The 14,262-nt window shown below is 41.2% G+C and overlaps 1 protein-coding gene across 6 annotated transcripts in view; it reads left to right on the top strand.

Moving 5' to 3' along the window:
• The window catches only part of LRRTM4 (leucine rich repeat transmembrane neuronal 4), a 405,526-nt gene extending 397,084 nt beyond the window's left edge, over positions 1-8,442 (top strand). The window contains exons 3-5 of one of the 6 annotated variants that reach the window (XR_012156304.2): positions 4,707-5,331; positions 6,045-6,198; positions 6,613-8,442. Coding sequence is in view for 1 of the 6 variants with exons in the window: in XM_073325136.2 (XP_073181237.1) it covers positions 4,707-4,931 (225 nt within the window). In the remaining 5 variants the exon portion in view is untranslated. The other 5 variants (XR_012156305.2, XR_012156303.2, XR_012156306.2 and 2 more) reach the window with 5 other exon arrangements.
• Positions 8,443-14,262: the final 5,820 nt, after the last annotated feature.

The raw sequence follows: 14,262 nt of genomic DNA, 5'->3' as shown, positions 1-14,262 counted from the left end.
GGGACTGTATTTGGCCTTATACAAAAACATTTAAAATGAAGTTAGATTATCCCTTCTGAGTACAAAGATTAACTGGAAAAAAGTTGTCGTCTATAAATCTCAGTGACATCGGAGTATATTTCATTTTAAGGTACTTTTATTTCCCTATATTAAATAAACTATCAGTTTAAACGAAAATAAATATTATTGGACAGTACAACTTTTAGAAAAGGAAATAATTCGTTTAGAAACGATGGCTAACAGATATGTACTGGCGAATGGTCTTGTGACAAATATCTCATCATCTTTCATTCTATGTCTCTGTCTCACGCAGTCTACTGGACTGGGCTGTCCTAGAGTGTAATAATGAAAGAGTACACTTAGCCAAAGACTGAATGGATATTATGATTCATCATAAAAGAAAGAAGCACTTTCTGTATCTGTTGTACTCCTACCTAAGCAACTGTTTGTCTTCATTACAATTTGCTATGTTCCAAAGCCAAATTTAGAAACTTTTGTAGCCTGAATTGCAGCAATTACTGGCGGCAGAGTGGTACAACAAATAGAACATAGGCCTAGCGGCTAGGATATAAAAATTTTGTTCTTGCCTTTGTCATTGATTTCCTTTCAAGTATCCGCTCTGTGCCTCAGTTTACTCATCTGCCCAGTGAGACTAACATCATATTTGTCTTCCTTTGTAAAGGGCTCTGAAATCCTCAGATGCAAAGTGTTGTAGAAATGTTAGGTACTATTGTGTTTATTACAGTATTTATAGTAACCTGTTTTTGCGCTTTGAATGATTAAATTGTAGTTTATTTGTTTTGCAGTAGCAATCTAGAGGCCTGTAACCAGCGTGCTGAGTCAGAAGCTGACTCAGCACTGTCACTCAAATCCCTAGCAATATAGGTTAATTGGGGCCTAATTAGAGAATCAATTAACAAGTGGAGCTACAGCTGAAGTGCTAATTAGAGGGGGAGGCAACCCCAGGAGCTGGGAACAGATGAACGGAGAGGAAGGAAGCCCTGGAAAGGGGGAAGCAGAGGGCCGGAAGAAAGGCAGTAATGGCTGCTAGCACTGCTCCCTTCCTTGAGAAGCAAGTCGGCGATATGGCTGGGACTTGTAAATATCTAAAGAGCACCACAGGACACGGGCCGGCTGGAACAGTATAATGAAGCATGGTGGTTGAAGGAGACCTAGAGTGGGTGTGGTCTGTACTTCAGGTGAGAAAGATCCCAACTGAGGTAGGTGTTCCATTGAACTTGGCACTGTACAGACATCTCTGCCCCAAAAAGTTTACAGTCTAAGTAGCATTTAAGTTTAAGTAGCATTAAGTTTAAGTAGCATTTTCCCCATTTTACAGTGTGGGAACTGTTGTGTAAAGTAGATTAAGTGACTTGTGAAAGGCTATGGCAGAAGCCAGCAACGGAAGCTAATTCTCCTGTGTCCTAGTCTGCTGCCTTAACCATAAATCTTTCCTTACTCTTTTAATGAAGCAAGATATTCGTTATTCTGGAGACTGGATTTAATATGTTTATCAATTCCTTGTATGGGAATTTAGATCAAGTTCCCATCTGGTGCTTAAATAGAAAATCTAATAGCTTCAACTTGTTTTAAAATGACCAATTTCCTCAACACTATTCAGCATTACGCATAATAAGGTCTGATCCTGCCAAATTTTCCTTGTACATGAACAGTCCTACAACTAGTCACCTCAATAGGGACTGCCCATATGACTGACAGTTTACACAATCAGGCCCATTCTCTGAAAAGTACTTACAGGCCTTATTCTCATTTGCACGGAGGTCTCTTCATACCACTCGGTCAGTGTAAAGAAGCCTCGGAATGGGAATAAATGTAAGCTAACGCAGCAGTGTAAAGGGATCCTAGTGTAAATGAAAATCAGCTACATCATTGCAAAAATCCTCAGTTTAGACAAGCTCTCAGTGGGATCTCAGGAATGTGCAAAACTGTTTCTTTAACTGGCATTGTTCCTGTCAGCTGAAGAGAGAAAACACCTTGAATTGATCAAGGGATGGTTTGGAAAAGTACTGAGAACTGGTTGACAAGGAAAATGCCATTTAATTTAAATGCCATTTAGGGATATTACTGTGATTCTGATTCTTTTAACTCTTGTGTGGAGAAGGGGGAATAAACAATGATGTACACAGGGGGATCCAGGTGGTTAATGTACTGTATATTATTACTGTAAAGCACAGGACCTCAATCACAAAGGTCTACCGAAAACGAGCAGTCCTTGGCTTTTCTTGTATCATAAAGACCCACCTTAAAAGCTATGGACAAATTCAAACACGGTTGTAAAATGGTGCAAATCCCAGTTCAAATGAGAATTGTATCTGCTGACCTCAGGGCTCAATTTGGTACATAAGTGATCTCGGCTGTGCCTTCAAAGTCTTCTGAGTGGCTAGATTTTTGCACTGGTGCATTTAAGATGAAAAAGTTGTCAGTTGAATAACAACTGGGAGTGTCTTGGAGTCCCTTCAGCATTCTGTAGAGGAAAAGGACAAAACTACTACCTATTAGATTTGAATGCAGGAGGAACTCGTTGTGATGGGATCCCCCGGGGGGGGGGGCAACCTGGAATTGGGCTACCACGGTGCCCCCTTAACTCTCCAGCCTGTGCTGTCTCTCACAATGCTTTGCTAGTGACAAGCAGCTGTGACCACAATGCTTTGCTAGTGACCAGGTGCGGTTATCACTCTGCACAACAGCATGTAGAGCCCCACACGCAGCTGGATTGCATGAATGCTCCCAGAGCCACTCCGAGAAAGGCACCAGCCAATTCTCCCCAGCTCCACAGCCTTGAACCCCAGAGCTGCACCATCTTGCTCTGGTCAGAAGCCTGACCACTGTACGTTTATTACCCAGTCTTCCCCTCCCTCAGTGTGGAGAGGACGTGCACCAGCTTTTTTAAACTGAGATTTCTCAAGCACTTCAAGCAAAATACACTGTTTTAGGTAAAGTATAAAACAAATTTATGAACTGGAGAAAGATAGATTTTAAGTGATTATAAGTGGTAGGCATAAAAGGTCAGAGATAGTTACCAAAGAAAATAAAAGATAAGCGCACGTTCTAAATCTTAAATCTTATTACACTAGGCAGTATTTAGATCAAGCAATGTTCTCACCCCACTGGATGTTACAGGTCTCAATACACAGGCCTGGACCAGTCTGCTCAGCTGAAGTTTTCATCTTCTCAGCGTTCTTGTTGCTTCCAGCGTAGGTGGGGGAGGAGAAAGGCCAAGACATGTTGCCACTGTACCCCTTTTTATATCCTTAGTCCATGTGCCTAGAAGACAGTTGCCCAGACATGTCCTGGTGGGCTTTGTTGAGTCACTGGGTTGAGCAATCCCCCTGGTGTTGTCTTGTGCAACTGTGTCATAGAATGCATCCGATGAAGTGAGCTGCAGCTCACAAAAGCTTTATGGTCAAATAAATTTGTTAGTCTCTAAAGTGCCACAAGTTCTCCTTTTCTTTTTGAGTCATAGAGTTGAGCAGTCCCAATTGTGTGGTGCTTGGGCAGCCCTCATTGAATTGTAAATCCCTTGATTACAACTCTTCTGCTGATTAATGGTCATTGAACACCCTCCTGGGCGGGGGTCCTTTGTATGTCCCTAGCAAATGTACAGCATATTTCAGTAACAACCATACAACAGAATTTCATAACATCATACACACTAATAATACACATATTTTGACAGAACATGTGGTTTCGGCAGATCATGACCTTTCATATGATATCTGACATGGCATATGTGTATGAAATATCACATTAATATATGAAGGATGAATAAAGGGGTACAGGGTGCTATTCTGAGGTACAGCGTGTCACATTCATTCTACCACAATAAAAGTTATAATTAGCATTAATAGCTCTGAGATGCACTGCATTTTCATACCTGTCTAGAAGAAGTATACCATGCAATGAAAAGTCATGATGAACTGGCTCTGTGCTCTTCATTTAAAGCTTGGAAGGGACTATAAAGAAGTATTTGTTACAAGATAGCATATCTCCAGCTGTGGTGAGTTTAGCTTTAGCACGACCGGAATAAACTGTAACTTGTATTTCCTGTAGATTCTCCCCCATCCCCATGGAGCAGGCTTTTTTCAATTTGATCAGCTCATCTCCTGCAGATTATTAAATTACTTGCAAAGGCAGATAGGAAAAGATTTGTATCTAATGTTTTGCTATTAATTATATTAGTTTTTAGGATTAACGTTTAAAAGTATGGGGTATTTTTAAAATTCTTCGTTTGTTATGCCAGGGTATGGAAAGATGCTTACCAAGGAATTCAAATAAAAGGGAGAGAGGGGATCTAGAATAGGCCTTGGGATCCAGAGATCCAGGATTAAGATCCAGGATAGATGGGTCTGTGCAGCACTTGAGCCCTCTACACAGTTTTGCGTTCCATCCACAAATAGTCCCATTGACTACAATGGAACTCAAATAGTCTTGTGTATTCTAGTAAGAATTAAGCATAAGTGCTACCCACTAAGTGTAAGGGCTGCAGAATTAGACCTCTATGAAAGGGATTCAGAGAGACTCTGAAAAGTGTTTTAACGTTGTTATTTTTTAACATCTATATCGTGCTACTGCCAAGCGGTCGACCTATCCAAGGGCCCATTGTCCTTGGTGCTGTACAAACACCTAGTTAAGCAGATCATTCACATGTTTCTCTCTTTTTGTCTCTGTTTTTTTTTCTGATGCAGGTGCCTCACCCCATGAAGACCTTGCCCTATTACAGCTATGACCAACCAGTGATCGGATACTGCCAGGCCCACAAGCCTCTCCATGTAAATAAGGCGTACGACACCATCTCCCGGGTGGAGCAGGTTGAGACCACCAACCTGGACCTCAGTCGAGACCACAGCTTCATAGCTACAATTGCGCGCTCAGCCGCTCCAGCCATTTACATTGAGAGAATACCAAACTAATCATTGAGACCGCTTCTTCGGGAATGGGTGGGAGTAGGGAATTCTTTTGAGGGACTTCCATCTCAGAAGAGAATAGGACAAGAAAAAAAACAAACAAAATCTACCATTCCAGTTGCAAATGTTCCACCACAAACAAAAGGAAAAGGGATAAAGAAAAGTGTGGAATTTCTGTCTTGCAATTCAGCGCTGAGAACTTGAAGATTTTCTTTGCTTTAAAACTTTCAAACAGACTCCTTGTTGTAAATATTAAAGAGAGATTGTCAAGTTCTTATTAAAAATAGATTCACTCTAGCTACATAAAGGGATGGATTAAGAGTTCTGTTTGTATATTTGATTTTTCTACGTTGCACGGTTCTTGAGAAGGAGAACCACAGGTAAAAACGAGGTGGGAGGTTGCAAGGTGGGTCAGTCATAGCTTCTTTATTAAGTGTTTGTTACTCTTAAAAGCTTTGTTTAAATTGATTTTTCTTTTCTTTTTTAAATCAAACAACAAAACGATGGCTATTTTATTTTACTTTTCGGGGGGAGGGGTCAAGTGCTAATATTTTGAACTCCAAACATGGGCATTACAGCTTGTGTTGAACCAAAAGGACGTTGGCAATTGATGCAGCAGAACAAAGGAAGAAAGAAAAACAAACAAAAACCTTGGGTGCATGTACATTTTAAGACCCATGCTGTGCACTATGGAGGGTGCTTTGGATTTTTTACTATCTTCATCATGCTCCATTGTCAACATTATAATTACCATTTGGGCTCTAAAAATGGGGAAACCTGATGGAATATCAGTTCACACATTTACAATCCAGAGATGTCATGGGCAAAAAATAATGGACTATTGGGTACCCAAATGGATACAATGTGCCCAAAATGGATTGGAAGGAAATGCATAAAGCAGGAGCATTTCAATGAAACTCAATAGCCGACACAATTTCTAAAACACAGGAGAATGTGTAGCATTCGTTTTGGTTTGTTTTTTTAATTAATTATTATGATGAGTTAGCTTTTGTGTAGATTTTATCAATAAAAGGACAAAAAAAGTGGTGGAAAAAAATAAACATATTATTTTGTGGTTGGGACACCACAGCCAAGATAATGTTTGAATGGTTTCTCTAGATGTGTTACATGGTAACTCGGCTGATTTTAAGGGAAGAATCACCAAAGCCTCCTATCACCTTTTGGAAAAGAGCTACAAGAATGATTTGAAGTCTGGAAAACCTGAGGCTAAAGAAGCTCAGTCTATTTAGTTTATCTACGACAAAGTTAAAAGGTGATTTTTATCAGAGTCTAGAAGCATCTACATGGGGAGAAGGTTTCTTTAATCTATTAGGCAAGATCCAATAGCTGCAAGGAGAAGCTAAACAAATTCAAACTAGAAATAAGATGCACATTTTTAACAGTGAGTGTGATTAACCCTGGGAACGACTTAGGCTGGGGTGGATTCTCCATCACTAGAAGTCTTGAGATCAAGATTGGGCATCTTTCTAAAAGGACATGTACTAGTCCAGCCTTAATATGTGGGATTGATGCAGGAGGTACTTGGTGAAATGCTGTGGCCCACGTCATGCCAGACTCGAGGACCCTAATGGTCCCTTCTGACCTTTCAGCCAACTCATTGTTCTGGAATGGAATGAGGAGTCTCTGCTATCATTATTAATTATTGTTTATGCTTTCAATGTGCTAGGCGGCTTCCAGACATTCGAGAAAGGATGACTCCCTGCTCTGAAGAGCTTTCAATCTTGGGACAGACAGACAGAGGTTAGTGGAAAGTGAATAGGGAAATGTACAAGTCAGCTCATTTCACTGTAAACAGCATGCCAGAAGTGGGTGTCTGAGAAGGACATAAAGGAGGATAGAATAAGAGGCTTGAAAAGGTTGCAGCATGCATAGGGGACAGCATGGTAAAAGCATGTTCATGCTGATAACCCACAGGCTACAATAATCAGAGTGAAATTCAGTCCTATGTCGAGGGACGGCACTAGGGTGGTGCACCATTTAAGCGTTCAAAATCAGGCTTAAAGCTCTGGTCCAAAGCCCACTGAAGTCATTGGAAAGACTGGGAATGAGCGACAGGGGATAGATCACTTGACGGTTACCTGTTCTATTCATTCCCTCTGGGACACCTGTCATTGGCCACTGTTGGAAGACACAATAATAGGCTAGATGGACCTTTGGTCTGACCCAGTATGGCCATTCTTATGTTCTTGTGGACTCCCGTTGACTTCAGTGGACTTCGGATCTGGCCCTAAGAGGGATTCAAGTAGCAAATTGGCTGCATATTGGCTTTTTTGCACAGGAGTAAATTTCAGTAAGCTGCAAAACAGAACTCCCGTAGACTTCAGTGGGAATAAAATCAGACCCATTACTGACAAATGGATTGTAAGAAATCTATGGCTGCTAACTGTGACTTTATGGTTGTCACTGTTTTTATTGCTGTGGTACTTGGAAGTTTGTGGCAACAGTTGAAATAGACCTCTCTTCCCACTACTCCTAAAACAAAAGGAAAATCTCTCAGGGCCTATGGCACACAGTTGTGTAATTCTGCTTCAGTCCAGTACACAGCAGTGGTGTATCTGCCAACCTGCTCCTAGCAATATCAGAGACAGAATAAGGTGTCTTTTTCTTTATTCAATAAGTAATGAATCCAATATTGCCAGCTCCTAGCATATGTTATGTTTTCTTCAAGCCCCAGCTCCAGGAGTCATATGTATACCAGAGAATCTCTGCTTACTTTTTTCTTTTTTTAAATTAAAGTTTCTACCCTTCAGGGTTGCAAAGAAAAGCTTGAACATGTGACTCCGGTGAACTCTACAAGTTCAAAAAAGAGAAAGTAAATAAAAATAATCCAAAGGACGATGAGCGTGTTTTTGTTTGTTTGTTAAATCTTTTAATTTTAAAGCAATCAAATAATTTGGAGGTGGGGGCTCATAATTTTTGAATGCAATGTTGGCAGCACGTCAATATCTTGTGAATTTTGCCATATTTCATACTCTAGCCGCATGGAAAGCTGCTTACAACTGATGTGAATTTCTGCTGACACTAATGATTCTGCTGCTCCAGGACGAGCAGCTAACATCTGCCTATACAGCTTGCAGTCACCATGCAAGCAGATACTGACTAAACATTTTGTTGCCTATAACGTTTTACTTTTGCCTCTTCTACATGTGTGCTGGAGTCCTGCTGACTTGCTTTGTACTTTCTTTCTTCCTGGGCATATCCTGAAGATTAATCGGTTAATATTTGTAGAGAATGTTGTGGACACAGAGTTCTATTAAATTTTAAATGCTGAGTGTAACAGAGCTAAAATCAGTGTTGCCAACTCCTTTGCTCTAATCATTAATTTCATGATCTTTTATATTTTCCTTAAAGCCTCATCTCCTGGAGTCATGTGAATACAGTATAATGACAGCTTTCATCCTAAAAATATGTAAGTTTCTAGCATTCATGGTTGCAGGGAAGAGCTTGAAAATGTGATCTAAGCACATTCTCAAGACTCAAAAACCCAGTAAAAGAAACCCTCATTTTTAAATTAAATCTTGTGATTTTTTTCGCAGTCAGTCTCATGATTTTTTTTTTTTTTTTTTGGCATCTTACACGTGCGTTTCGGGTGCTTGTGCAGCAAACTTTCCCTGGGAGAAATCCTGTCAAGAGCATGAGCACCAACCTCAGGCTAGATTGTTAAGAACCAGAACACAATCCCCAAATTGGTTGAGAGTTCTATACTTAGATTTCACCAACTAATTATCAAATGTAAACTCCCTCAGGCACGATAACAGCCTGCACACGGAGTCACAGACAGTCCCCTTGGGTTCTCTGAATTATCTCAATACCTAAGTGTTCATACCTTTGTTATAGATGGTCCCTTACACCAAGAATCACAGCAGTATTCAGGTTACTTCCAAAGGACCAGTCATTTACCCCAGGTCATTTGCATCTTAGAATTTACACCAAAGACAGGACTTGTAGCCAATCCTGGAATAAACTATACAAAATTTCTTAAGTAGGAAAAGGAAATGAGTTATTTAAAAGGTTAAAGCAGGTAAACATATATGCACAAATGAGTTACAAACTTAAGTTTAAGAAAATAATAGAAGCTTCTATACTAATTAAGATCTATATGTCCTTTAGGGCTAACCCAGGCTAAGCACTGGGGATCTCTTGCATATGCCAAGTAAATCTTGTCTGCCTCAGTCCAAGCAATACAGAGATATCCACTTGCATGATTTGTCTTCACGGGGGTGGAAGGGAAAAACAACCAATGTCTTTTCTTCTTTAATATCTCATCGTAGCGCATCTGGTGTCAATGGAACTTTTCTGTTGGGCAGGATGTAATACGTGTTGGAGTTCAGCATTTCACACGAGTGAATGTCTTTCTTTTGTCTGGTAACTTACACAGTGACCGAGGCTCACAACACAACTGCTTAAATATTACCTTACAGTAAGGGATACAGATGTTATAAATGAGATTAACAACCATTCAATTAAGTCTAAAAGACATTCTTATAATTCTAATCCTATTTTAGCAGTACTGACATACGAGTGAGCCAGACTGATTCTAGCTATATATTTGTAAGTGTCCAGTTGAGAAATGGAGACCTTGGCACGAGCTGGCACCCGGTCTGCTTGGCAATACTGTTGACTATCCCTGAGCGAAATCCTAGTTTCCTCCTTGTTCTTACTCCATCAAAACAATCATTTGATTCAGCAGCTCAAATCTTGAAGTCCATAATTAATACCCCCAAAGGCAAAACTTTAATTTAAGTAAATAGAAGCTGTGCCTGAATAAAGACTAAGGAAGGTCCTTCTTATATCTAAATTAGGGATTTCTCTATCACGGCACCAGGGTTTCCAAAGGCTGGATGACCTCATGATTGTGTTGTGCCGTGCCTTGGAGGTGCAGAGTAAGGAACAGTGTGGAGTTGTACAGCCCCAGAAGGATTTGTAAATGGGCAGAATGCCTGTTACCATGCCCATTACAGGGTGCAGCTTCCTGCCCATTTCCACCCCATGCCCATCACAGCCAGCCTCCTCTGTTGGCAGGTACATTGGAACAGGCGAAGCCAAGGTCCCGTCTCTCCCTGAACGTCCTTTGAGACAAAAGGAAGCGGACTGCTGTGACACGCAGGCCCACTGGTGGTTCACAACTCTGTCAGCAACTCATGTGAGACCTGACATACTCATTGCACCTAAAACACTGTTGTCATAACCTGTATCTAAAAAGTGTCATATAAGGTATCATCTACAAACTGATAACACGCTGGTCCCAAAATCTTTGCATGCTGTATGTACGGGGCATGTACAAAGAGTTAGAAATATGTGCTAGAATCATGGTTTTGAAATGTGTTAAAGCAATGCATAAACCCAGTCTGCCTCAAACAAAGGAATGTGCATTTGCTTGTCTGATCAGCCTGGCCCCCAGGCAGAGACAATGAAAATACATTTGCATACAAGGTAAACAAAGCTAACAAGACAACATGGGGTCTACACGCAGCAGGAGAGAGAAACTTTATCTGGGGATACACTTCAGAAGAATTCATTTAAAAAGTTTACTGGACTATACAGACAGGGGATCTGAACAAATGATAAATCAACTGAATGTATACAATATTACTGTATTATAGAAGTGTATCAATAAGGTCTTTTATGAAAGCCTATGATACACTGGTGATTAGTATCATTGTAAAATGTATGCATTAATACGAGACAAGGGATTATGGATACTCACTGATACTAAGCTTTATACTCTGTGACCAAACACAGCAAGAAACAAGTTTTCTCTCGGAGAGGAGGGAAGGGTAGCTATCTCCCTGTCTCTTATGTAGATTAAGCATTATGGAATCAAAACTGTGGAAGCCTTATTTATGTACAGATCATCAGGGGGATAGGAAGTCAACAGGAAAGGAAGAACAGCAGGAAGGCTTCCTGCCTCTGATAACAGAGTCAGAGAGATATAAACAGAAAGAGGTTTCAGAGCAACAGCTGTGTTAGTCTATATTCGCAAAAAGAAAAGGAGTACTTGTGGCACCTTAGAGACGAACCAATTTATTTGAGCATAAGCTTTCGTGAGCTACAGCTCACTTCATCGGATGCATACTGTGGAAACTGCAGAAGACATTATATACACAGAGACCATGAAACAATACCTCCTCCCACCCCACTCTCCTGCTGGTAATAGCTTATCTAAAGTGATCATCAAGTTGGGCCATTTCCAGCACAAATCCAGGTTTTCTCACCCCCCACTCCCCTCCAAAAACCACACACACAAAACTCACTCTCCTGCTGGTAATAGCTCATCCAAAGCGACCACTCTCCTTCCAATGTGCATGATAATCAAGGTGGGCCATTTCCAGCACAAATACAGGTTTTCTCACCCCCCCACCCTCATACACATACAAACTCACTCTCCTGCTGGTAATAGCTCATCCAAACTGACCACTCTCCTTACAATGTGCATGATAATCAAGGTGGGCCATTTCCAGCATAAATCCAAGTTTAACCAGAACGTCGGGGGGTGGGGGGGTAGAAAAAAACAAGGGGAAATAGGCTACCTTGCATAATGACTTAGCCACTCCCAGTCTCTATTTAAGCCTAAATTAATAGTATCCAATTTGCAAATGAATTCCAATTCAGCAGTTTCTCGCACATTGCAGGGAGAGTGGTCACTTTGGATGAGCTATTACCAGCAGGAGAGTGAGTTTGTGTGTGTATGGGGGGGAGGTGAGAAAACCTGGATTTGTGCTGGAAATGGCCCACCTTGATTATCATGCACATTGTAGGGAGAGTGGTCGCTTTGGATAAGCTATTACCAGCAGGAGAGTGAGTTTGTGTGTGTGGTTTTTGGAGGGGGATGGGGGGGTGAGAAAACCTGGATTTATGCTGGAAATGGCCCAACTTGATGATCACTTTAGATAAGCTATTACCAGTAGGAGAGTGGGGTGGGAGGAGGTATTGTTTCATGGTCTCTGTGTATATAATGTCTTCTGCAGTTTCCACAGTATGCATCCGATGAAGTGAGCTGTAGCTCATGAAAGCTCATGCTCAAATAAATTGGTTAGTCTCTAAGGTGCCACAAGTACTCCTTTTCTTTAAACAGAAACAGGAAAGCCATTTTGGTATCCATCACTTGGGGGGATTGAAGGGGCCAGATCTTTTGAAATCACAGAATGTTGGATCATTCAGCCAAGAGCCTGAAGTCTCTGAAAAAATGGGTTTAGGTGAGAAACTTGCTTAGGCAAAGATTGAAACTTGCTGAAATTAAGTTTTAGTTTTAGAAGCATATTTTTACTATTGTTTGCTTGCAACCCTTTGTATCTTTATTCCTTATACTTGGTATCACTGAAACCTATGCCTTTTGTTTAATAAACTCATTTTACTTTTGCTATAAACCAATTCAGGGAATGGTGTGTGAAGCCTATTTACGCTAACAGGCTGCAGTGTGTTGTCTCTTTAAAGGAGGAACAAACTTAATGTCTGTGAGTGTTCCAGGAGCGGGCTGGACACTGTAGGGAGACGGTTTGGGGAAAATTCAGGACTGGAGGGGCTTCTGGGTCACCCTGCAAAAAGTAACTGGACTGTGGAAGTCAGGGTGTGTCCTGCACGTTTGTAGGCTGGCTGTTCGTGTCAGGGTTGTGAGCACAGCAGGGAAGGCACTCATTGCAGGGCAGGCAGTGACATAACACTGGACTGGTCTGGGTTGAACCTCAAAGCATCACACCTTGAGTGAATTCTGTCTGTAAGGAGGAATGGCGGTTCCTGGTACACAGCCTCTTGTTGCTCGCCGAGGTCAGACCCAGGCAGAATCAAGCCTTCTGTAAGGTTATTCGTGATTCAGCTCAGAGCAAACAGGAATTCACTAACAGAGTTTCACTGCACTTCTTCCTAAGTACATGCTGACAGTGGTTCCACTGGGGCTGCCTCCCAAACGATGCAGCACTCTTGAAAAAATAGAAAACCCAGGCTTCTTTTAGAGATCACAATTGGCTGTTGAATGCTCCCAGGAGCTAGAAGAGATTTTGCTGCTCACACCTACCTCCAAAGCAGAGTTGATGAACCAAATCTTGTGCGCTTCAGCAAAGGACAGCCATTGACTTGATCAAATAATAGTTTATGTAAGAGGGGAGAGAAGATTGACAAGTGGCTATTTCCACAGTTGAATGCTGCCTGGCATGTAACCTTAAGTATTCAAGTCAAGTGTTGGTAGGACACTGAAATTAGACTGTCAGTTAGGGTTACGGGTAAGATCTTCCAAAGGAAAAAAAAAAGGGGAGGGGGGGAGAGGAAAGAGAGAAGTGGGATCATTACAAGGGCCAGAAATAGTTTGCTCTGAGATTTAGAAATCTGAATGAATAAGATCATTTTTCCTCCAGGAGGTTGGAAAAAAAGTCCCTGAGGGAAACATTGCTGAGCTTTGTGGGTGCTTTGTGTGGGACAGCTTATTGGAGAAGCAGAAAAGAATGTTAAAGAACAGGGCCTAAATTTTCAGTGAGTGATTTTTTTTTTTTTGGACAGATCAGTGTTAGGGTGCCCAACTTGAGATGCCTCAAAATGAAGGGGCTAATCTTTATCTATCTATCTATCATTTTAGGGTTTCATACTGCTGCCCATCATCAGAATATCTGAGTGCCTCCATGTAAAATCAATAGAGATAGTGAAGCTCCCAGTGGAGTTCATGCAATCTCTGGACATTACAGGAAAAGATGAAAATCTCTCCTTATTCCCCAAATCGAGCTGTTCACTGCTGTATCAACGTGGAAAAATTCCTTCCTGGCCAGTATGGTGAATTCGCTCAGAGCCTGAAGAATAAGATTTGATTACCCCATATTGTAACGTGTATACTTATAAATGCTAATACTGGTCCCAGAACTAGCCAGCCCTTTAAACCTCCAGCCATGATATTTCATGTGATACCAATGGAAGATCTACATAGAAATGTTGGTTGATTGAGTGGGTAGGTAGGAAGGGCAGTGGAGAGAAAAGGAAGAGTAAGAGTGTGTCAACCTTGCAGCCACATTCTGTAGGACATCAGTGAGATAGTGGATGGATATGTCCATCTTGTTGCACTAGTTCTTAGTACCATGGTGACTGGCATATTAAAAATATATAGGCAGGTCAGATTAATTTAGAGTGAATTGTATTGCTCATTACCGAAGTCAAGGGATACATTAGACCCCTGTTTTGCTGACTAAATGGCATACTGTACCAGGACATTTTCAAGCTCTCTGAAAATAAACTGCATCTGAGGCCCGGACATATTCCACAGATCTTTTCCTCCCTGCAACATAGCTACCAAGTGCTCTGACAGTGCTGACTCTGCAGTTTCCAGGCATTCTTTGGA

Source organism: Lepidochelys kempii, chromosome 26 (assembly GCF_965140285.1).
Source record: "Lepidochelys kempii isolate rLepKem1 chromosome 26, rLepKem1.hap1, whole genome shotgun sequence".
In the NCBI taxonomy this organism is placed as follows: Eukaryota; Metazoa; Chordata; order Testudines; family Cheloniidae; genus Lepidochelys; species Lepidochelys kempii.
The sequence above is the reverse complement of the archived record's forward strand: the minus strand, read 5'-3'. Positions and strand labels throughout refer to the sequence as shown.